Source organism: Antedon bifida, chromosome 5 (assembly GCF_963402885.1).
Source record: "Antedon bifida chromosome 5, ecAntBifi1.1, whole genome shotgun sequence".
NCBI lineage: Eukaryota > Metazoa > Echinodermata > Crinoidea > Comatulida > Antedonidae > Antedon > Antedon bifida.
Window position 1 is genome coordinate 10,580,718 of NC_136230.1, and position 24,231 is coordinate 10,604,948.

The 24,231-nt window shown below is 32.8% G+C and overlaps 1 protein-coding gene across 2 annotated transcripts; it reads right to left on the reverse strand.

Annotated features, from left to right (window-relative positions):
• Positions 1-5,792: 5,792 nt before the first annotated feature.
• On the reverse strand, positions 5,793-15,192 carry LOC144841841 (methionine--tRNA ligase, mitochondrial-like). Of its 2 annotated transcripts, none has more exons than XM_078698103.1 (12): positions 15,085-15,192; positions 14,235-14,433; positions 13,049-13,239; positions 12,587-12,673; positions 11,628-11,741; positions 10,939-11,050; positions 9,892-10,022; positions 9,060-9,166; positions 8,297-8,396; positions 7,823-7,934; positions 7,522-7,737; positions 5,793-6,779 (listed from the first exon to the last, which is right to left on the reverse strand). In XM_078698103.1, exons 2-12 carry the CDS (start codon positions 14,386-14,388, stop codon positions 6,403-6,405), a joined length of 1,701 nt encoding a protein of 566 aa, XP_078554229.1. In that variant the 5' UTR covers positions 14,389-14,433; positions 15,085-15,192; the 3' UTR covers positions 5,793-6,402. The 2 variants fall into 2 exon arrangements, with proteins under 2 accessions (XP_078554229.1, XP_078554228.1); XM_078698102.1 differs by having other exon boundaries at positions 15,042-15,188.
• Between the last annotated feature and the right edge of the window lie 9,039 nt (positions 15,193-24,231).

Here is a 24,231-nt window from a genome sequence, read left to right on the forward strand (position 1 = left end):
GTTATTTCTAAGAAAACATTAAATGTGGTAATTTTACGATTGAAGACACACTTTCACAATACAACTTTTTAGAATTCAACGAACTGTTGATTATTCTGTGTGATGACTTAAAGCCTACCGGTACTAGGCCTACTTATGTTATGATAAACTTGGAAAGATGACGAGAAACAACGACGATGGAAGGAAGAAAATCACGAAACCACGTTTACACTGGCTCGGTCATTGACCCTAAAATAGTAGGCCTATGATATTATGAGTAGTTTCTTTTAATTTTACAATTGTGATATACCTTACCCCTGTTACCTCGAGGTAAACGATCAAGTTTCAAGGCGGACACCCTTAATATTTCTCACCGAAACTGAAATACGCAACGTTAAGTCAGATTATATAACATTATAATTATGACTAATGCAAATTCCAACGCCCATTTTTCCTCGGAAAACAAAATGAACAGCCTATTGCCCAAAACTATTTTTTTGGTGGAAAATTCTTAAATGATCGTACAACTACTGTAATTACTGTAATATTTCTTGAGATCTTAGTGTTGGCTTATGTTTGGATGAGGCCCATGCAACTTAACGAAGACGCTCAGAAATAATGCTCAAAATGTATAATGATGTGAAAGGATTTTAATAATTATTTTAGGCTAATAATATACATACAATTGGGCACATTTGCAATAATTTGCTCACCTTTTTATTATGCAATAAAAGTCAAAATAATTGATTTTATTCAAATGAAATATGGCCTACACAAATTAACGAAAATATTAACTTGCATTTCTGATCAAGTAGGCCTACGGTTTATGCTAACTGCTTGAGCTCACAGTAACAAATATTAAACAAAAAGTTCAATGTCAGGCCCAGTATGATTTCTGAATGCAGACTTGGCCTACAAGTTGCAAATTTAGCGTCACTTTCTTGGCCTGAATTTCGGTCATCCACCTCACAATAGAGCCTGAAGCATCGTCGTTGTCGTCGGAATCTGAATCTTGACTACTATGATACGAGATACAGCTCATTTACACAGACAACACAATTCTAAACAATTATTATGTACTGGTACCGTATATAAAATCTAATTATATGGTGTTATTTTCTGTCTTTACAACAAGAGCACATTAATGATGCCGAAGAATTAGGTAGGCTAGGCCTTCATATCTATTCAATATGTTTGATTCGAAATTCAAGAGAACTTTAATACAGTCCTTTTTTTTCATGGAGAAATCTCTCCATGGTTTTCATAAGTAAATTTACGTGTTTTTTTGTTTGCCAAGGAAGGTGATTTTCGTTTTGTTGATTATAAACAATAATGTTTGTCTACAATGTCTATCGCTTCGACAAGAAGACAAACCGCATGAGACTTCAACTTGAATTTGGAATTTTTGTTAATTCCAAGTTCTCAAATGTGTGTAAACTAATACGAAATGCTGTAAACGTCGTTAAATTAAGTTTTATCTGGTTCAACGTATTTGTTTTTCTTGTAAACGACTTTTTAAATTCAATACTAACGACAATAACAGTTTAGGCCTAGTTATAAACAATATCAAAAATGACGGTAGCAAACTATAACACAACAAGTGTTGAAGACAATCCAATCATCATCTCAGTCTTCATGGTGGGTTTAGGTAGTCGAATGCTAATTTATTTTCCTTCATTTGTTTACTATTATTTACTTTAAAGAAATCACGGATTTGATTTAAATTACATTTAATTATATCCTATGTATTTCGATCATAGAGTAGGTGCCTGTATCCATTGTTTAGCACAATAGCCAGTGAGTGTGAGCGACAGCAAGAAAATCCAAACGCCCTCTACCGATCTATTCAAATGAGTTGTCTGTTATCGAAGATCCATAAGATTGACAGAATTTAGACAGTGGGGCTGTTCAAAGAAAGTATAACAGTACAGGCGTAGAACAATAGCTAACTCAGAGCTTAGCCTCATTTAAAGAAAAAGAACAGACAAACCCTTTTGAAAATTATCACACACTTGTGAGAGAATTGTAGCGATTCTTTTGGCTTGATAAATCGTAATCGGAAGTGAGCTTGAATGGGGTGTAACGCATTGACAAGACATGCTGACTGCGACTCTCCATGTGCACCGTTAACTTCTACTAAATCACCCAGGAACCAAAACATTGCTGTTTAGTGTTTTAGTATATCTATTATTTACGGATTACTTTTAATTTGTATTATTGTATAAAATAAAGACAAGAACATAATACCAAGGCAATCCTTATAATACAATATAATTTTGGTTTGTGTATGGTGTTTATCCAAACAGAAGTCCACTGGTTCATGTAGAGACTGATCCCCGGACTAACCATTGCATAAACCATTTACAGATTTAAAATGATAGTTAGCATAAACATAAATCTTTTTAATTCCCTGTGTACAGATGTTAGGTTTTGACAAGATGACGTCGGACAGAACAGGACAGTCTTGAACAATACCTTCATGTTCTATGTTCTTTTGTCCAAACTGAAATTCCTTGTTGTTATTATATCATTGTTAAAAGACACACCACTGTGAAACAACACTTTATTATTGTACTGTAACTCATTAGGTAATGATGGATTAGGCCTATATCATTAAACGAAAGAAAGTTAAATTAATTTTCATCAACAGGAGATATTATCATTTAAGTTATTATTTGTATTTGATTGTATGTTCTGTATTAAAAAAATAAATTAAAAATACTTATTAATCACTATCAATAACAATATTAAACAGAATAGCATTGTACTATATACACTTCACTTCAATTATATATAAGAATAATAAAAGCGTTTATAATGCATCTTAAATCCAATAAAATGGCTCATATGCGCAAATATAAAAACGTCAAAAAAAAAAAGAAGAAAAACATGATTAAAACTACAATATTAAAGTGATTAATTATGTTATAATACTTAATAAAAACAGGGAAGAGTGAAATTGCAATGTAATGTCACTCTTCCTGATAAAAACATCAAACAAATTCATACAAGTAAATGAGTGTTTAATAATAGCCATAGTAAAATATAAAAACAATTCGTTGAGCAGCAGCCAGTGATATTAAACATCGTTTACACCCCCTTGCTAATTGCTGATGCACCCCGCAAAGTACGCTAAATGCGGGTCCTCCCCGACAATTTAATACTAAAATGACTGTATATCCTGTCCAATAAAAATTCCGATATAACCCCTACGACGTACAATGTTGACAGTTAGCAGGGAACCTTCGAATTATGAATGAATGGGGATGTTATAGTATAACATGTAAGCACACGATTAGGGTAAGTGGGTGGGCTATTCTTTGCTAGTAGTATCTAAAAAACAGTGAATAGGGTAAGACTGATGGACGGGTTACGCTACAAAGACGACTTCCAAGAGGGCAGTTTGATTAGCACTTGATCACATTTACCCCTTACACATTAATGAGGTAGGCATAGGACTCTGTATTTTGCAAATAGTCTGATGGTAACAGATTTCTAACTTTATATAATTCTACTTTTAAACACAATCATATTGTTTTTAATGTTTTTGTTGAATATGTCATTTATAATGTCACATAACAGTTATCTATTTTGTCGACCAAAAATTGGATCGAATAAAAAAAAAACTAAATAATTATTTACCTACCTGAAAAAATTGTAATTTGAAGCAAAAAAAAAATCAAATTGACTGGAAGTCATGCAATGGGGTTTTGGTTGAATTTAACCGTTCATTTGGTCCTTTTCAGTTTTTAAAAGTGATCAATTTGATCAAAACTGCGAAATGGCCTACCGTCTTAAAAAAAAAATCTTCATTTTCATCTCTTAAAAATTGCAAGCGAAATTGTAGGCTTATTATTCACAAACACCAATTGCAGGCGTGGATTGGAAAATTCCGTACGTACGGTATACGTCAACTTACAAAAACGAAAAGAAGTACACATTGTAACACTAACAATATTATTTAGGCCTATTATTAATTTTAAAATAGGCCTAATTATAGAAAAAACAAGGTTTTAATGTATCGAATTGATCTAAAACTATAATGTGCTTCTGTGATTTGGTTTTGTTTTGCTAATGAATTACAGTTTTTTTTTCAAGTAGGCCTAGGCCTATACATTTTTCGATCAAATTTTTGGTCAAAGTGAATAACTATTATGTGACATTGCAATGGCATATTCAACATTTTTTCAGGAGAACGATGATCTTACCTTTGCTAAAAGCATAGAGATATTATATTCACTATAATATCTCTATGCTCAAAGGCCTACGTTGATGATTATTTTTGTCATGCTTATGATTTTATTCCTGTTTTGTAGCCTACTAGAGACCTTGAGCCAGATTTATATTTCTAATTTTATTCATAAAAAGTACGCGTTATTTACCGTACTATGCGTTTATGCACGAATTGTACATTTATTTATATATTTTGACAGAGGGCCTAAACCTCATTACAATATTTACTGAAACTAAACAATGTATGATGCTATGAGAGAGGTTTGTATCTTTTCAGCCAAAAATTAACTTGATACGGTAATAATACCTTACCATCATTATATTTTAAATAAAATATTAACATAGTTCGTATCAAACTCTGCCTTTCGCAAGTTATCATCCTTCTTTCATTTTTTGTCTATTTTCATTACAATGTTTTACATAATTCGTCTCTTCTTTAATCTATTACAAATCTTTTAGTGGACTCATTATTATATTACATAATTGTATTCAACTTTCATTATTCAGTAATGTCTTACGTATTATTAGACAAAATAAACACACGTATTTTATTCGGTTTTTGAATGCGATCCATCCGCAAAGGACTTGGGCTCACCGGGGAGAGGCTTGCGTGAGATGGCCTGATAAGACAACGATCCCCTCGATATCATTTAATTTAAAAGATGAAATGTGATCGTCAAACATTCGTAGACCTGTTTGAGTTGCTTTCATTTCAATTGCTAGGCCTGTATTACAACTGTAGTATATCCTGGTAGGGTGTACGGGTTCTCCAACGGAGGTTAATTCTTAATTAGAGACTGGGTCAAAATGCAAAGCTTATGAAGGCTTACTATTACAAGCCTATTTAATTTTAATCAAATGTTGGTGTCAACTTAAGTAGGCCAAACATGCCGGGGCGACAGAAACATATTCTAGTCTACAATCGGTAATTAATTTCTTATTTTTTATATTTCGATCATATCTAATAGATACTATGAAAACTAATTTGTGATAGGCCTATTTGAGAATTATGTTTTACATTCACAAAACACAAAAAGCTACAGGTAGACTGAACATTACACACAGTTTAAATTGTTCAGTGTATGTAGTCGTAAAATACATGATTTAAAAAAAAACATTTAATCGAAAGAACATTTTTTGTAAATAATTATGAAAATAATTATTTGGTCAATCTCTTTTTTTTTTTGGTCAAAAAAACGAAAAAAAAAACAGGTAACAAAAAAGAAAATAAGAAAAATACAGGAGAGGAAATTATTAGGCAGTTACACTGTAATTTCACTTTTCCCTGATTATACTATGGAGCAACGAGTAAAGTTGGTCTTTTAATGAACGGTGATGGCGCTGTTTTGAAATGAAATTCGTTCAGTATTTCTTTTCTCCAATTATTTCCAATACTAAATATATATTATGTATTAAATGCAACCATAAAAATACTTTATTAATAAACGGTACAAATAAATCGATTAAATCGAAACCGCATACAAACGTTTTCTAAACCGTTCATGATTTTGATATTAGATAAAGAAGATGATATATAATAACACAGTCGTATGATTATATTGCATGCAAATTCATTTGACTTGGGTTCGTTAGATATATTTTAATGATAACACTCTTATTTTTACATTATAATAGTTATTTAATAATTAAAGAAGAATTAAAAGTAAGAGTAACCATAGATTTGTAACTTAAGAAAAGGTGACATTTATTTCAAAGTCTAAGACTTAACTCGACAGTAAGGAATTGAGTGAATGAAAAATACTTAATACAGTATTGCATTTACGTACTGTTTATTACCATTTTTAATGTTTAATTTTAGTTGTTTAAATTTGTTTTCCTTTATTTGTTCTTAAACTTAATAATATTATACAAGAATAAGTTTATATATTATATAAATGCAATTCTTCAACTACTGTAGTACCTCAACAGAGGGCGACAAACAGTATTGCATAATTTTAAGACAAGTGAAAATAAGCATCAGCTCAAAATAGCTTTAAAGATTTCATTTTATTCTTTTTTTATGGAATTTATTTCAAAATATAATAGGCATGGCCTTTGGACCTTGTATTTATATATAAATTATTCTTGTTTATGTTTTGAAGAATTTTGGACTCAATTTTGCAACTAAAAATCTCCATATGATTAGAAAAGGCAATATAAAATAGAAAACTCAAGATTAAATAATAAATTTTAATGAATCCTAATTTTTTTAAACATAACATTGCCATTCGTACCAAGTTTCCTTAATGAATGTTGATTGCCATCTTGTGTTCTAAGCATCATAAGGTGTTTGTTAGTTCTTTCCGTTTGCAATACACCAAGTCTGGTAAGGAGTCTATCACAAAAACTTGGAATAATAGGCTGGAGCAAGAGGCTACATATTCTAAGTGAATCCATAGCAACATGAATAACAGTATCGAGCCACGCCCTGTTTTCATCTGTTGGATTTTTCACAAGTGTCCATGGTTCATGTTGCTGAATGAAGGCATTTGTAAGGCGAAGGCAAGACATGATGGCTTCTATGCTTTTATAAGGTTTGAAATCTTGGTAATACTTATCAACTAATTCTGAAAAGAAATAACAATAAATAATGATTCTATGAGAACTACCTAATGGTACAATTATAGCACATTAAATAAATCGTTGTTGCCAAATACAGACATCTATTGTAAAAAAGGGTCAGTCGTTTTTTTTTTTATTCTAATCCTGGTACTGAGGTTTTGCTAAAAATGGTATAGGGCCAAAATCTCAAATAACAATAGAGGGCGCTATAGAAAACTCTCATCTCATGCATGCAATTTCTACTAACAATTTTAAATCTTGATTGAAAAAGAAAGCTGGCCTTAGATTTCATCAAATTTTGAGTTGGCTGGGATTGGTCAAAATAACTTGTACATTGGATTTGAGAAAACATTTGTTCATTAAAGACGGAAAAAAAAGTTGTCATAATAGTTCTGGGATGAAAATTGTTCTTTTGTTTTCTATAGGAAGATAAGTCTCTTTATCGACCTAGTATAAACAGGCTTTTTTAAGGGTGTGTGACGCAGTGTGTTGAACATTGGACTACTGATTGTGAGATTATGGTGTTGAATCCAATACTTGTCACATTGCTTCTATCCTTAGGCAAGACACTTTACTTACATTTGTAAGGTGTACACATGAGTCAAGACACAACTTTGATTACTAGCTGCATTATGGGAGTATGACTGGGGTAATAATATCTGCAGAGCTTACAGGTTTAACAACATTAGGCGCTTTATAAATCCAGGTTGTTATTATTAAACAAATTTGCATGAATACTTGAGTTACCTGGCAAATGTTCTAGTTTTTCTAACAATTCATAATCCTCTTTTGTAGCTCTTGATCGGCAGCTACCATCTGGACGAATTGGGAATAAATCAGTGTGAAACTCTGGAAATGTTTGATCAGGGTTTAGTGACCTTGCTGTGACCCTTGAAAGAAGATTTCCAAAAGTGTCTGCTAATTCCGCATTTAAAATGGCTGCAATTTTGTCTTCCTTATAATCTAATGAATAAACATAAATGTTAATATCACTGAAAAGAATTAAAGTTTCGATAAACAAAATACAGTTTAATATCAATATTTCTACCTCCGTCAGAGTGTAGTAGATCTTCACGTAGAAGACAAAATCGAAATCCATCACAAGTTAATTTCTTAACGCACTCATTTGGATCAACAACATTACCAATACTTTTCGACATCTGCGAAGAAAGAAATATATGTAGAGTTTAGAAGCACCCACATGACCAGTTTCTGTGGACCAATTGGACCTCACTGTTATTTCAATTGATATCAAATATTATTGTATTTGTTACCTTTCTTCCTATTGGTTGAATAAATGTTATTATATTACACACCTGAATAAATTCTTGTCATTTGATTGGAGGATTGTGAGTCACATGAAAATTCCATAAATACACTATTGAACTCTTACATAATCAAGAGTGCAATTTCAGTATATGCAGTTCATTCTTGTTACACAGTGAGCAACCAGTTTTGAACAAAAACGATCCTTTGGCATTTTTAAATAAAAGGCCTTAATAGTAAAGAAAACAAAACTGACCTTTGAACCGTCTCTCGTCCAATGGGAATGGCAGACGATGGATGCAGGAGGTTCCATACCAGCAGCCATCAGAAAAGCTGGCCAGTAAATAGCATGAAATCTAATACAAAAATCATTCTAATAAAATGGTCTATTTATTTATTTGAATCTATGCTGCACAATGTAAATTCTGAAGAGAGGTTGGCAGTATAATCACTAAATCCAGAGCGGATATATTGCATGACCTTTGACATTTATGTTGTGCTGTCTCATTGGTTGCATAATATGTATTTTATTTAGAGGATTCCTTAATATTGAAGTTGAGCAGACCACTAAGAAAAACTGATTGAAATATCAGATTAAATAAATGTTTATAATTATAATTCATTTCTGTCAAAAATAATCAGAAATTGTAATAAACCACCCACACATCAAACTAGTTTGACAAAAAGTGTGATGTGCCCAAATATGGTAGTGATTTGACATTATCATGTCCCTATATGGGCACTTCACATTTGTTGTCACATAAAGTTTGATAGTGTAGACAGCGCTTAAAGAGATCATCTCCAATTAATAAGCTACTCCTCAGGGACTCTTTGTGAGACTTCCTAGTGGCGTAGTTTACCATTAAATACCATGGTGGTGGGTTGTATCTTTAGTAAAGAAAAACTGCATGGGTGATCCTTTCTAATGATGGTTAATAAAATAAGTCCATTATTAGATTGCTTATATTCTTTCATCCGTTTTAACTACGGTAACAGTGCGTAACTTTCTAAATACATACTTTAATATATCCTTGCCAATGATATGAGTGGCTGGCCAAGAAACTAGTTTATCTGGATATCCACTCACTGTCAGATAATTAACCAGAGCATCAAGCCACACATATATCTACAATAAAAAAAAGTGGAATATTTTATGAAGCAGTTAAACATACTAGACAGAATATTTAAATCAAAACATTGGTGGAAAAAAAACCATTTTATAATAATCATATAAAAAAGTTTTCAGAACATCTTATTACACCTACTTAAAAGTACACAAATAGAAGTTCAATCGTCAAATCTGATTACAATAGGAAAAATCCTATCACAACTAAAAAGGGATTCTGTCTACAATATTCTGTAGTGATGATGCATTATATGTCTACTTGAACAATCAACTACCACACACAACATAAGAGGGGCTGGGATGATTGACAAAGTTTAATGTGTTTAATCATTTTTATGATTTTAAAATAATCAGTATTTTTTTTTAGTTAAGTCTATTTAGATGCCTGTTTTAAACTTCACTTTTTCCCCTAAAATTTGACCTTTCAAAGTACCGAAATAAAATGAAATACTGAAGAATAAACACCATAAAACAAATTGACGGTTGTAACACAGCAAATAGTATGAATTTGTCTCAGCCAGATATAAGACAAAAAAGAACTGTTATGAGTTCCTATCTTGGGAAGTTGAGCACAGTGTCCTGTCATTAGCTAGCCTTTATAGATTATTGATACAGTATTATAAACATTAAATTGACATTTTGAAAACTATATTATATTTAACAATTAAAATAAGATATTGCTAAAAAAACATTTTGCCAATTCAAAAACAAGTTATAGTACTAACCGTTTGGGAAGGATCATTCGGAACTTGTATTCCCCACTGTAGACGGTTCCGTTGACGGGACACTGATAAATCTTGTAAACCAGTTTTAATCCACTCCTTTACAATGTCTGCAAACATGCTTGGATAAATTGCTACAAATATAATATATAGATAAATATAATAAATGAAATAAATGACAATGGCAACAAGATCCGGCACAAGTAACAAAGGGAGTGAGTAGCCAAGTGGTAAAGACAGTGGATCTGTAATATATATAATATTGGCAAGGGTTCGAGGCTCACTCGTTCCATTGTTCTGGTGGTAGAACCGAGTATGTTTTTTTTAAAAACCCCTGTGTACTAGTTCAAACACAGCCACTGTCTTAAGTAGGCCTTCTAGATCCGTGATAATCAATATGTTGATTGTGGAACTTGCGACTATGAAGATGGCAACAGCTTTAAATAATGTATATTGAATTTAATATATAAATCCAAAGGCAAATTACTGAAAAAATGACAATGATGTTGGTATCAGTGGCTGGATCTCAATGGAGATACAAAAAAAAAGCGAAAAGCTAAATTAAAACGATAAAGTAAAACAGCCAGAAAAGTCAGCAGAGCTTTCGGGCAACACTAGCCCTTCCTTGAATTTAATATATATAAAGGGAAGTGGACTAGATGATGTCTTTCATCTCTTCTAAGAGTGTTGAGCTGCCACCAAACAGCAATCATTCAGTCCATGACAGGGGCTGAGGTGGGCCAGGGTAACACCTACTCTTCAGACCGATACACTAGGCACTGCACCACAGGTGTACACTGGAAGTCCATATCAAAGAAGACTTGTTCTACCAACAGAACTATGTTTGAGGAGGACTTGAACCTGTGCCCATATTAATGATTTGGTTTACACAAGTGCTGCTGTCTAACCTAAGCCATGCCACTCAGCTTATGAAAGTAATAATAATGGAATTTACTGGACCAAATGGCATTGTTTATTGTAATAAAAGAAAGAAGGGGTAGTCATTAGTTGATGAAATATAAATATTACATTAACATAATTACACTGTACCTCTCTTATTATTTTCAATCCATTCCAACAGCTTTGTTTCAAACTGACTTAATCTAAACATGTAGTTGTGTTCTGTTGTCCAGTGCACTGGATGGCCACTTTCTACAGACAACTTAAACAAAAAATAAAAACACAATTAAAGACGCATGTCCCAAAAACATGAAAAAAAAAATGTATAAAACTTTGATTAGGCAATTATTTATATCAAATCAAATGGTTTAGGCCTTGTTAAAAGTATGTGCTTTATAAAACAAATAATGAATGTTTTTTACTTGTAAAAAGGAACAAATCACTTGATTTGGTGAAAGATAAAATTTGATATTTTGAGTTCATGGAATTATTTGTAAAATTGCACTCATAAACATTCATTACTTGTATGAGAATACTATATTTAAAGAGGGTGATCCATCTAGCAATTGCTGATCATTAGGGCCCTCAGAGGTTCACAAGACAAACATATACACAAGATGCTCTACATAAACAAAGTCTTATTAAAAGTCTTTGGGAGTGGAGTTGTAATTTTGTCCTTAGAAAAAATCCTGACATGTGACGGGACTTGAACCCAGGACCCTTGGAGTGGTAGCCAAGCATCATAACCACCATTAGCCACAACTCCACTAAACACTTTTAGTTTTCTAGCAATGTTATATCTAAATTGTATTAAACTCCCTTGTAAATAAGAAATCTACCTTTCCGTCTGGTGTGTCAATAACTTGAGAAGGTGTCAAAAATGATTCATCTGAAGTGCTGTACCAGCCTTCATACTTGCCCTTATAAAGGTAGCCAGCTGAATATAACTTGTTCTATAAAAAGATATGGATACAATTAACGTTAAGTATGGGTGTGTACAGTAAGCAGGCCTTAGAATCAGTCTTAACAAAATCCTAAAATGCCTCTTAGAGGGTCCTAAATACCAAGCCTTACCAATTATAACCAAGCCTTACCATTATAAAGTGTAAATTATACAAAATAGGATATGTTTATAGAGTGTTACTGTTAATTGCATTATCGTTTAACAAAATCAAACTTTTGAGGCAATTATGGTGTTAAAAATGTTAAATAATCGATCAGCCTCGAGAATGTTCAATGCGTCAACTAGTATGTTTGCGTCGACATATTATGGAAAATGTTGACGAGAATATTAAAACATTAATTTTCAACATTTTTTACAACAAAATCGCTCTAAAAATGTTAACTTTATTGATGAATATGCAATTAACACTCTAAATAGATCCTATTTTTTATGATTTACACTGTCTGGTAGGTAGGGTAGCAACTGGTTGGTAGGGCTTGGTTTTAGGAGGACCCCTTCTGATATGCTAGATAAATACAAACAGCACACACAGTACCCCTTGAGTGCAATGTGTAACACACTTCTGTGAAAGTACATAGTATAATAAGGGACAAATCAGGCCTTAAATTGCAGGTGTGTTACAAATTGCACTTCAGATGTACTGTGGGTGTGCTGTTTATACCTTGATGTGTAGAAGTTTAAGTGTGCAGTAACTCACACTGGGTGGTTTGATCACATTTCCACACCTCAAAAGACAAGGCTTGCAAAAGAGGCCTACAACATAATTATTACTGACTTATTTTGAAGCTTCACAGTGGTGAATTATTACATTTCTTACCTCACTGAGATACTAACCCAAAAATGTTCAACTGCCTTTTGATGACGATTGTCAGTTGTCCGCACAAAATCAGTGTATGAAATCTCACAAAGATCAAATATCCTCTAAAAAAAATTTAAAAATTAGAAAACAAATTAAAACAAAAAAAGTGAGGGCCAGTTTTGTTTTGATACCAAAACTAAAATAAACTAGATTTGAAATCAAAGTGCAGTATTGCGTAATCACAAGTGGGAATCGACGTCGCAATAGTGCTGTAAACACTGCAGGTTTGATTTCAAGCAATTACTAGAAGGGCATTTGCTGATGTTACAAAGATTGCGTTACATTGCGTCGCTAGTGGGAATCACGCTTTAGGGAAGAAGCATATAGTCAACGAGTGTAAAATCACATTCATTATGTAAAGCGCTTTTGAACATGTTTATTCATGAAAAGAATATGGTATTTATTTTATTATACGAAAAAAAATTAAATTTAAGTACTTTGAAATCTGATGACACCTTGTCACAAAAGATCTTGGGTTGACAATTATGGAAATCTGCCGATTGTTGAACCTTCTGTCCATGCTCATCTGTTCCAGTTGAGAAGATTGCACCTGTGTCTCCACATATCACTTGCCATCTGTGAGTGACATCAGCAAGTAGAGCAGAATATATATGACCAATGTGAGGTGCTTTTTAAAAAAAGATGAATTATTTATAATGTTACAATACAGTTGGATATAGTAATAAATAAGTGGATTCTAATAACTTAAGTAGGCCGCTATAAATACCAGAATGCATAGAACATGGATTGATATTTTCGCTTTGCTTCTGTGATGCAACAAATTTCGATCGTTTGTGAATGAAAACAAATAAAAGCGAAAATATGGAGTCTTCCCTAATTTGTATTAACAGATTCTGCCAAAAAAGAAAGACAATAATTAATTCAGCAACAAGACAATGTCAGGCTAGGTCTATAACAGCTAGTCTACAATGTCCATACGTTACCGCTTTTTAAATTTTTAGAAAATTATTCAGTTTCAGCAAGGTAAATATATATCAATTTTAATACATTTTTTATTTCTTTAAATTTTTATTTTATTACGCAAGCAGAACTCTTACATAACATTACAAATAACCAACACAATAGAAGTAGTGCTGAGGAGGGTTAAAAAGCATAGAGACCACAAGCACTGGAAAATGTGTGACCTTTCCAACTTCTAGAATATACTGTAAAGAATTCGGTCCGGCATCCTGAGAAAAATATCACGAGCATTGAGCGTGCTTTAACACTGTTGTCAAGCGAGGTCATTCATGCTCACTGTTGATTCATCAAAAGAAAAAAAAATCTACAATTTCTGGAAACAAATGGATATCTTCATCCATCGCTCAAAAATTCGGAGTCCGAATCAGGTACGAAATAAAATCAACCATTTTCCACAATTTTGTTGTCAGAGAATTGGACCGAATCCGGGCATGATGTTAAGCAGCTTAAGAGCAAAAATTAGTGAAATGGTCACTGCATAAATATGTATTTATTATCGTTATACTCTATTCTTATAAATTGTCATATTGAATCAGTGGCATAATGCAGTGTAGGGCCCCGAAGGGAATGATCTCTTGCATGCTGTGGATGAACGATTTAAATAATTTAATAAGCAAGCTTAAACTAATGTACTGTACTTACATGCATTTACATAGAATATGGGAGTTGTTATGAATGATGACTGGTGTTTGAATCGTGTGAGAATGCCAACAGCGATTTTGAACATTTCAACTTTTTTGAAAGCACCAGATTTTAAAACTGTTGACACACCAAGAAGATTTGACCAAAAATGCATGGTTTACAATAACATGCGAGTATCTAATGATGTTACAGTACACACCTAAAATTAACAAAAATAAAATAACATTATGGTAAAAAAAGGTAAACTGAATATCAATTATAGTTTGCCTATATATACTATTATAGTTGGAACTCTCTCTAGGTACGGTAGGCTAATTATTGACTAAACTTTGACAGACAGTAAGGCCCTAAGGGGCAACTTTGCGATGGGGCGACTTTGTTTTTGTGTTGGGGCGCCTTTGCTATGGGCGACTTTGCGATGGGGCGACTTCACTGGATCCCGGTCTGGGCCTTCTACTTGACTACAGCCTATAGCCAAGTAGTACTAGGCTAGTAGGCCAGGGCCTAGCACTGTTTTAGTGGGTAGGCTAGGCCTACTAAATAAAGGCCTCTAGCTAGGCTAGAAGGCCATATTCACTGTTTAAGTAAGGCTTACTAATTGTAGGCCTAGTGCTACTAGCTAAGCCTAGGCTACACTACTAGGCCTAGGGCCAGAGTGACAGAGGGGGCTAGGCCTAATAAGGCGCTGGTTCGGCCCTAGCCTGGCCCTAGTTAGTAGTAGGGCCCTAGCTAGGTTAGGCCCTAACTAGCTAGGCCTAGCCTTGCTAGGCCTAGGCCTAGTTTTTTTAGGGCATAACAAAACCTTACTCTATTTATTGTTACAGTATAAAAGATCACATATCATGGATACCTCCATGTATGTCACTTTAATGTGGCACACATGTGGAGTTTAGGTGCTGTTTACAAATTATAGAGCCAGGCATGTCATTGGAACCAAAAAATGTGTTGTATATAATAGAGATTATTGTTAGAATGTAACTAAAGAGGGCAGTATATTAATTTATTTTAGTGCAAAAAAAAAAGAATTTTTGGTGCAACCAACAACTTGTTATTATTACAAGCGGCCAATAAAAAAAAATATAGTAAAATTATTTTCATTTTTTATTCTCATTTATTTGACCATCAAACCATAATGTAAAATATACAATGGATACGATGGAGATCAACCTTGAATTGTCAGACTTTCATTGTATCAACGTTAAAAATATTGTGACGTCGTATCGACGACGGTAGATATATCGACCTTGAATTTTCAGACATCAACTCTCGATTTAAACGTTGATTAAACACACAACATGTATGAGAGATGAGTAAATTTAGTGCACATATTTTACCATTGGTCTTAATATGATTTTTGTGCGAGACATACTTTGGCACATCTGAAAACCCAATGAAGTGATTCTGGTGATGCACAATGACCTATTTTTTCACGCAATTTTACCAATATCTTTATTTTATGGCACAGTATTTGATGAAATGCATCAATTGTTTTGGAATTGTGTTCAATGTAAAGCTGATGAATCATACTACACATTGATTGTCATTAAAAGTCATTTGAGTCATTATTTAAATATATGGAATATAATCTCATTTTCTTATCATCTTCATATTTTTATTTTAATGAATAACAAATATTTTTGTAACATATGCTTGCATTTTTTCAAACAACGTTTAAAAACTGCCCTAACTATTTGGAAGTGGTTTTAAAAAAGAAATTTTAAATTTGCCTTACAATTAGAGCTTTTATATGTAAACTACTATAGGCCTACACCTATCATAAGTTATCATACATTTTAAAAATACTGATTTGTGACTGTGCCTTCAGTAGTCAATATGGAACGTATAATGCTTTTCGGTTGAATCTATTGTTTTCTACTTCAATTCTACTAGAAATTATATCGGTTATGCTGGTCTGTCTGTCAATCTACGGTATGTCGGTCTGTCATACGTTTCTAAGTATGCGTATTCTTAATAATTAGTTGTACTCAAAACACTAATGAAATACGGACAAATATAATATATAATAATTTATTCAATGACGTGTGGCTTTAAATATATAAATAAGGCGGCAAGTAAAGTGGGTTGAACTCGTATGAATATAACGGCAGGTTTCATTTTAGCTCGACAAATTATCGTTTAATCGCTCTCCGACAATATCCGAGACAAGAAGCTTGGAAATTCACATAAATGACATTAAATGAATGGAGCAGGCCGATGGGCCTAATGGCCAGTTATCTACACACAATTGCTTAGTAGGGGTGTGAAAAAAGCAAACCATTCGGTAAGAGAGCTCAGAGCAAAAGGATAAACTGTTTTGTTGATTAGATGTTATTAAGCAGAAAAACAATGATGGCTGTTTTTGTTAATTTTCGTTCGAATTTAGATGATGTTTTAAAACTCTTTCTATTTCAAGTTTGGCAATAAATACATGTATTTTGTCCTCTGTTTGTGCACAGTATGTTACGTTGATGTTAAGTACCAGTACCATAAGTCAGAAAGGCAATCTCAGGTTGATCGTCAGGTGAATCGTTACAACTAAAGCACAATATTGAACCAATCTGTTGCCAACACATACCCATGGTCCAGGCCTAAGCACCTTGCCCAATCTCTGATAGGTCAAATATTAAAAACATTAACAACTCCGATGAAATATCCTGTTTATCCCTGTAATGCAGATCACCACAATAAGTATAAAGGAAAATTTATTTTTGGAAAAAGTGTAATCCGATTGGTTTCATAGGGAGATAAACAAATGGACAACCCATTAACTGCGCATTCATACGTTGCATCAATGCATCTAAGAGTCAAAGAAATCCCATGAGATTCAAAATGAAGGCACCTCTAAACAACCACGACACAGCAGATAAAGACCCATTTGACATACGCATTCGGAATACAATTGGGTTATAGACCACTCGCGTCCATGTACACACCCACTGATGGTAGCTCTTCCCAGTGCATTCATCCGCAATGTCAAATAACCTTTGTCGTCACAGACTGCCTACCGTTTGGCACTATGATCCATACAATGATGGGATTTCCTTTTGTTCAACTAACAAATAATATGTACTAATGTACATTATAAAATAAAAAATGTTAAACAAACAAATTGCCTTTGTACTAATGTACTATCTTTAGTTCACCTGGTAAAAACGTTTTAGCATGCCAAAACAGATTTGTATAATTATGTTGTTAACTAACAAATCATATGCACTGCATGATGTTGTACATGTCTGCATTAAGACCCTAACAAACCATTGCCAATGTGCCTAATTCTGCATTATGCCTTCTATGGCATGTTATGATATTAAAGACATCTTTTTTACCTTCATATAATTTGCAATGTTTCACATCCCTATTTCAGCAAAAGTAAGTTAATAAAGGCACCACCAAATCCAGCAGTCATACCCCAAAACAAATAACATAACCCGTGTTGCAAACCGCACAAAAGACAACAAATATGTCAAAATTTGAAAAAAAGAGTCATTGATTTGTTTCAAAATTCACCTACCCAAAATAAACACACTTATCTCCCCCCACAAACAACCGCCATTAAGCCAAACAAAAACCACTCCTGCAAAGAGAAATAAATACAACTTTTTAAAATTAGTTGTTCAACGATAACAACTTTTACATTTTCAAAATAAGATAACATCAATACTGACCAATTAAAGTCATAACAATTTTAAAATTCATTTTTCACATGTCTCACCTTAACTAAAAACTTAGAACATTCCAGAGGTGGCTGCATCCACCCCTAGAATGAAGTTGCCCACCGTATCTCTTTGGTTTAAAAGTGTTGTAGGAGGTCCTAAGACTGCTCTACGGCGGGGCACTGACTCAATATCTTCATTTAATATATCATCGAATTCAGCCTAAATAGAATAAGTATAATGAAAATTGTAAATAAGCAATATTAGTTTTACCAATATTTAAGTCATCATTTTAAATCAATAAGTTCTATATCAACAGCTTTTTTTTCATTGTATACTTACTATAAATGTGATGGTGTTGGTATTGTTGTCTTTAAATCCTAGTTTTCCTCTTAATGCATTGAAGAAATTAGTTTTTGGTAATACAATCTCCTTCACTTCCTCATTTCCTGTCCATGCATTATATGCTGCTCCTTCTCGGCCAGGCTGTGCAGTAGAAGGTGATTGTCCATCCGACTCTTGTTTAGAATCTAAATAGCAGATTGTTATGTAATTTCTATTAATATTGTTATTCACTATAAAAATCATAACTATAATTTATTTAAGAGATGAATAATACTATCATCATACCTTTTCCCTCCCTTTTCTTCCCCTTCTGCTTCTTCATTTCTTTCTTCCTTCCTATTCTTTTCCTCTATCTTCTTCTCCTTCTTTTCCTTCTTCTGTTCTTTCTTTTTTTCTTTCTTTTCCTTATTCTCCTTGTCTTTCTTTTCCTTCTTCTCTTTTTTCCTTTCTTTTTCTTTCTTCTTTTTTTCTTTCCTCTCTTCTTTTTTGTTCTTTCCCTTTTTCACCTTCTCTTCTCCCTCGTTTTCTTCCTCCTCAACAAATCTCTGGATTGGTGTTAAGGTAATGATAGTGTCTGCCAATTCGGACTTTAGTAAGTAAACAAAATAGTTATGTTCATCTGTAATTAAATTACCATAAACAGTTATAAAAGCCAGATAAGTACTAATAATAGTATTAATTACCGTGTTCTTTTGTCCTTTCTTTTTTTCTTTCTTTTCCTTCTTCTCTTTTTTTCTTTCTTTTTCTATCTTCTTTTTTTCGTTTGTTTCTTCTTTTTTGTTCTTTCCATTCTTCTTCTCCTTAATTTCCTTCTCGTCTTCCTCCTCCTCAACAAATCTTTGGATTGGTGTTAAGGTAATGATATTGTTTGCTGCTTCGGACTTTAATAAGTAAACAAAATGGTTATGTTAGTCTGTAATTAAATTACCATAAACAATTATGAAAGCCAGAGAAGTACTAATAATAGTATTAATTACCGTGTTCTTTTGTTCTTTCTTTTGTTCTTTCTTTTCCTTCTTCTCCTCATCTTTCTTTTCCTTCTTCTCTTTTTTCTTTTCTTTTTCTTTCTTCTTCTTTTCTTTCCTTTTTTCTTTATTGTTCTCTTCCATTCTTCTCCTCTTCAATTTCCTCTTATCTTCCTCCTCTTCACAAAATCTTTGGATTGGTGTCACAGTAATTATATTGTTTGCTGCTTCGGACTTTAATATGTAAAAACAATGGTTATGTTCATCTATAATTAAATTACTATAGAAAATTAATGAAAGCCAGAGTAGTACAGTACTAATAGTAATTACCGTGTTTTTTTGTTCTTTCTTTTTCCCTTTCTTTTCCTTCTTCTCCTCTTTCTTTTTTTCTTTCTTTTCGCTAAGCTCCTCATCTTTCTTTTCCTTCTTTTCTTTCTTCTTTTAATTTTCCTCTTTCTTCTTTGCTTTCCTCTCCTCTCTTTTGTTCTTTTCCTCCTTCCTTTCCTCCTCGTCGTCTTCCTCCTGATCACATTTTTCGATTGGTATCACATTAATGATATGGCCTGCCACTTTAGACTTTTAGTAAAACAAAATGTTCAAGTTATTTTCATCTGTAATTAAATTTAATATTATAATAAATGAACAAGTCAGGGTATTAATAATATAGTTATTAATTACCGTGCTATTCTGGACTTTCTCCTCTTTCTTTTTTTCTTTCTTTTCCTTTTTCTCCTCATTTTTCTTTTCCAGCTTCTCTTTCTTTTCCTTCTTCTCCACCTCTTTCTTTTCTTTTTTTTCGTCCTTTTCCTGCTGCTTCTTCTTCTTTTTATTCTCCTTGTTATCAACTCCTTTCATTAGGTATGGATTAGTCAGCATGCTACTTGTGTCAATACTTGTGAGAGAACTTGGCTATAATGCAAATAAAATATAAAGTTATTGATAATACTTACCAGGCATAAGAAAATGATAAAAATGTAGGCAGGCAATTGTTAATTAAGGCCTTATTATTATTTGTCATACCTTTTGAGCATACCCATCGTAGAACATTTTAAGCCTTTTTTCAGCTTCACTTGCAGTTGCCAAAGTCAACTCTTTGTCGTAACCATGACCAATAGCTACCAAAGCAGCAGCAAAGTTGGTGGAAAATGCAGCGTTGGTGGCAGATACATCTGTAGCGCTGATGGAAGGTGCAGGGGCCACTGGTATCACCTATCAAATTAATTTATAACTCATCATTTAATAAAGTTTAATCAATTCATGCTTTTAGTAATTCGTTGGTTACGTATAATAAGTTATTTTAATAATTAATATCATCGTACAGTATAAACAAACAATTCATTCAATGAATAAGACCAATAATACTATTTAAATTAAATTTTATTTAAATGAAAATCTAACTAAAACAAAAAAGCATTAATATTTAACTAAGAATAACTTATTAAAAATGTATGATTCAATTTATCATTAGTTAATTGAAATAAATGCTAAATCACTAAGAAAAATTCAAATACAAACTGTTATGCACGTTTAATTATGAAAACATACAAGAATTAATAAACACAACATTGACAATTATAGTTTAAATTGTTAGTAATATTAAACCAAAACAAATACACTTGGATAATTATGATTATTATTACAACAGTAATATTAAAGAGAAAAAGAAAAATGTAACAATAAAACACACAAATATAAATACACACAGCAACACAAAGTTTAGTTCATTCAATATTTTATTTATTTATATCAAATTATTATTTATTAACAACAGTAGAAAATGCTGTAAAAAATAATACTTTATTACTATTATAACTACTACTATATTCAATGACAATTACAGCTAATAATGCGTATTATATCCTAAACATTCAAACACAAAAGAAAGCTTCAATTACTATACAATAAACAAAACAAAATGAACAATTCACTCAAAATCAAAACAATCAAACAAACAATATATTTATGCAAAATAAAGATATTTTACCAGTAGTGTTGTTTAGTCTTGATCTGGAAATATCTTGCCAACATAGAATAGGCGAATATGACTAGCCTATTAAAAAAATAATTATACAAATGGCAAAGAAAGCAGGTTGTACGTACATAGTCATATAATAGGCCTTCATTTGTAGTACCTAGTAGTTTTGTTAAAATCGTTCACTCGACTTGCATACAAACGCACTTGAACAAATGTGATGATAAGGTAGTTTTTTTGGTTGAAAATATATAAATATTACAATAAAAGTCACACCAATCTGAAAATTAGGCTAGGGCGGCCTATTATTTATTGTTTAAAAATACCAGAAGCAGTTTAGCCTAGAGGCTACGTTCCTAATCATAATTAGGCTAAGCCTAACTAGCAGCTGCGCCAACACCAGTTGCGCAAGGATTTCGCATAACAAAATCAAGCGCGCCGCTCTGAGATTCTGCGCCTTCCGTAAAAGAGAGACAACTGTCGGGCCTGGCCTGGCTCTCAAACTTACAGTTAATTTATCAATTAAAATAATGTCTGATCTGGTACTACATTAAATATATTTAATTATTATTAACTTACCAAGTGGACATTTGCAGAACTTTTTGTGCAACAGAACGTCATTATTCAGAGTAGCAAAAGATACAACACAAGACAAGTTTGTTTCATCAGCAATAAAAGTAAAAATGATGTAACCAGGTAACAAATGTGCGTTTTCAATCAGTACATGATGCGCGCGCGCTCAAGCTAATCGTCGTTGTATGTGTGACGTGTAACTTTATTATATTTTGCCATCCATGTTCAATCAATGCACATTATCAATGCGACATTATCAATATCAATCGACTTTTAAATCTTGAACCAAGTAAAGAACGAGAGTATAATTCATTGGAAATTATTTTAAAAATGTCATGATCTCTACTTTAAATTATCAAAAAGATATTTTTTCAATAATATTAATAAATAAAATACATTGCATGGATAGAATATGTCGCATCGCGCACCTATTAGTGCGCTCCACACATAGCAACAACGCGCAAGTAGTTTATTATTAGCCTGCCTTACTTTCTAGCTAGGGCCTAGCCTAAGCCTACTATTATCGTTTCTTTATTTTTCTTATACCTTTTTTTAAATTATTATTATTACAAATAATTAACAAATTGTTTATTGTTTTTATTGTAACTATCTGTAGATTCACGTTCCCAGACGAAGACCTAGGCCTCTGGGTTGTTACATAAAAAAAGAAAGGGCTTCGCGTACACAAGTATCGCGAGCGCGCAGAGATGTTCTCACTGAGCAACGAAAGAAAACAAGAGAGGATATCTCGGCACCCAGGGCTAGCATCAAATGTTTATTTTTGAACGACTAATTACCGTTAATTATTGAATAAATAATATCCCATCTGGAACTACATTAACAATAATTTAACTATCAACTTACCAAGTGGACAGTAGTCGCGTTCTCCTTACAACAGAGCATATTTTAAGAGATATAAGTAACAATACGTGTGTTCATCAAAAAGAAAAGTAAAAATGTGAAATAATAATTATAACATTATGCAGTAAACATAAGTAACCAAGTAACCCACGTATATAAACTTGCGCGCTTTTCATCAGCACATGCGCAAAGGCTGTAGTCTTTGTAATAAAGCGCGATTACGTAACTTCAACTATGGTTTGACAACTTCTAACTTTCTTATATTTCTTTGTTGAAAATGAAATAATTATTACAATTAGGCTATCCGTTTTAAACGTTGATCAATCTTTTATATTGCTATTGAACATGATTAGAAAATAATATAGAAGTTTTCCTGTTTTAGGATGTGCTATAAGCCTAGTATTATATATATTTAAAATGATACTAACTTAATTAGGCCTAGTAGGCCTACCTGAACAACTCAACAACAACATCGAGAGAAAAAATGGTACAGTAACTCCGATTTTCACCCAGCGTTACCAGCGATAAAATTTAAATTATGCCGTAGCCTGTCTCAAATAATGCCAGATTGGGAAAAAAAAAGCCAACTCCTCAAAATGTGGCCCTAAATAGCACGTGGCCCAAAAACGTATGTAAAACCCCAACTGACACAACATAGGGCCTAAAATTGTATTCCCATGTCGTTCAAAATTTATATTTTTAGTTTTGTGTGTAATAACTAATCATTCCCAAAATGTGGGGTACGAAAATTGCAAATTACACCCCCCACCCACCACCACCACCAATAAAAAAACCTGTTACAGCCACGTAAATTGAGACATTTAGAGCTGAAATATGTTCGGAAATAGCACAACAAGACCTCAGCCCATGTTTGAAAAACCGGAAATTGCCCTATTAAGGATTGGGGTACTAATGGAGGAACTATTGTACAGAAAAAACCTGACAGCCTGTTTTGTACGATATGACATTGTGTAAGGTGATAGACCTCTGTACGAAATTGCAAAATTAAACAAAATATTATTTTTGTTCTGTGGTATATTATTTTTTGGTTGTTCAAAAAACACAAAAAATGCCAGATTATGCTAAAAACGGCTACATAATGCCGCGGCATTGTGCCAGATGCCGTGGGCCTCCAAATAATGCCAAAAAGTATAATAATTCCAGAAATGGCTACTGTGTGTATAGCGCCGCTATACAATCTTTGGTGGTACAGCAGCACAGTGCACTTTTGATGGAACCAATAATTTTGATGGAACGACCAAATTCATGAAACGTCAAAAATAACAAAATATGGCATGTTCATTTGATTTATTTGACAGGTCTCTGGGTGTGCTTTAATGTAAAAATGTGTTTTGTTTTATGAATATTATAATATAAAGCTTTACTTAATGAACAATGAACAAAAATGTTTTGTCTGTACCTAAAAAAAAATCGTCAGCCTCACCCCCTTAGTTAAAAGAAACCGGAGGGTGGGGAGATTACTTGTCAAAAATGATACCTTTGCGACATAAGGCATGAATTAATTAATCCATGCATAATGGAAGATCCATGTATAATTTCAACACTTAACAAGGCTATCAAACCACAGGATTATCTTGGTTTAAATACCTTTTACAAATAAGAATCTT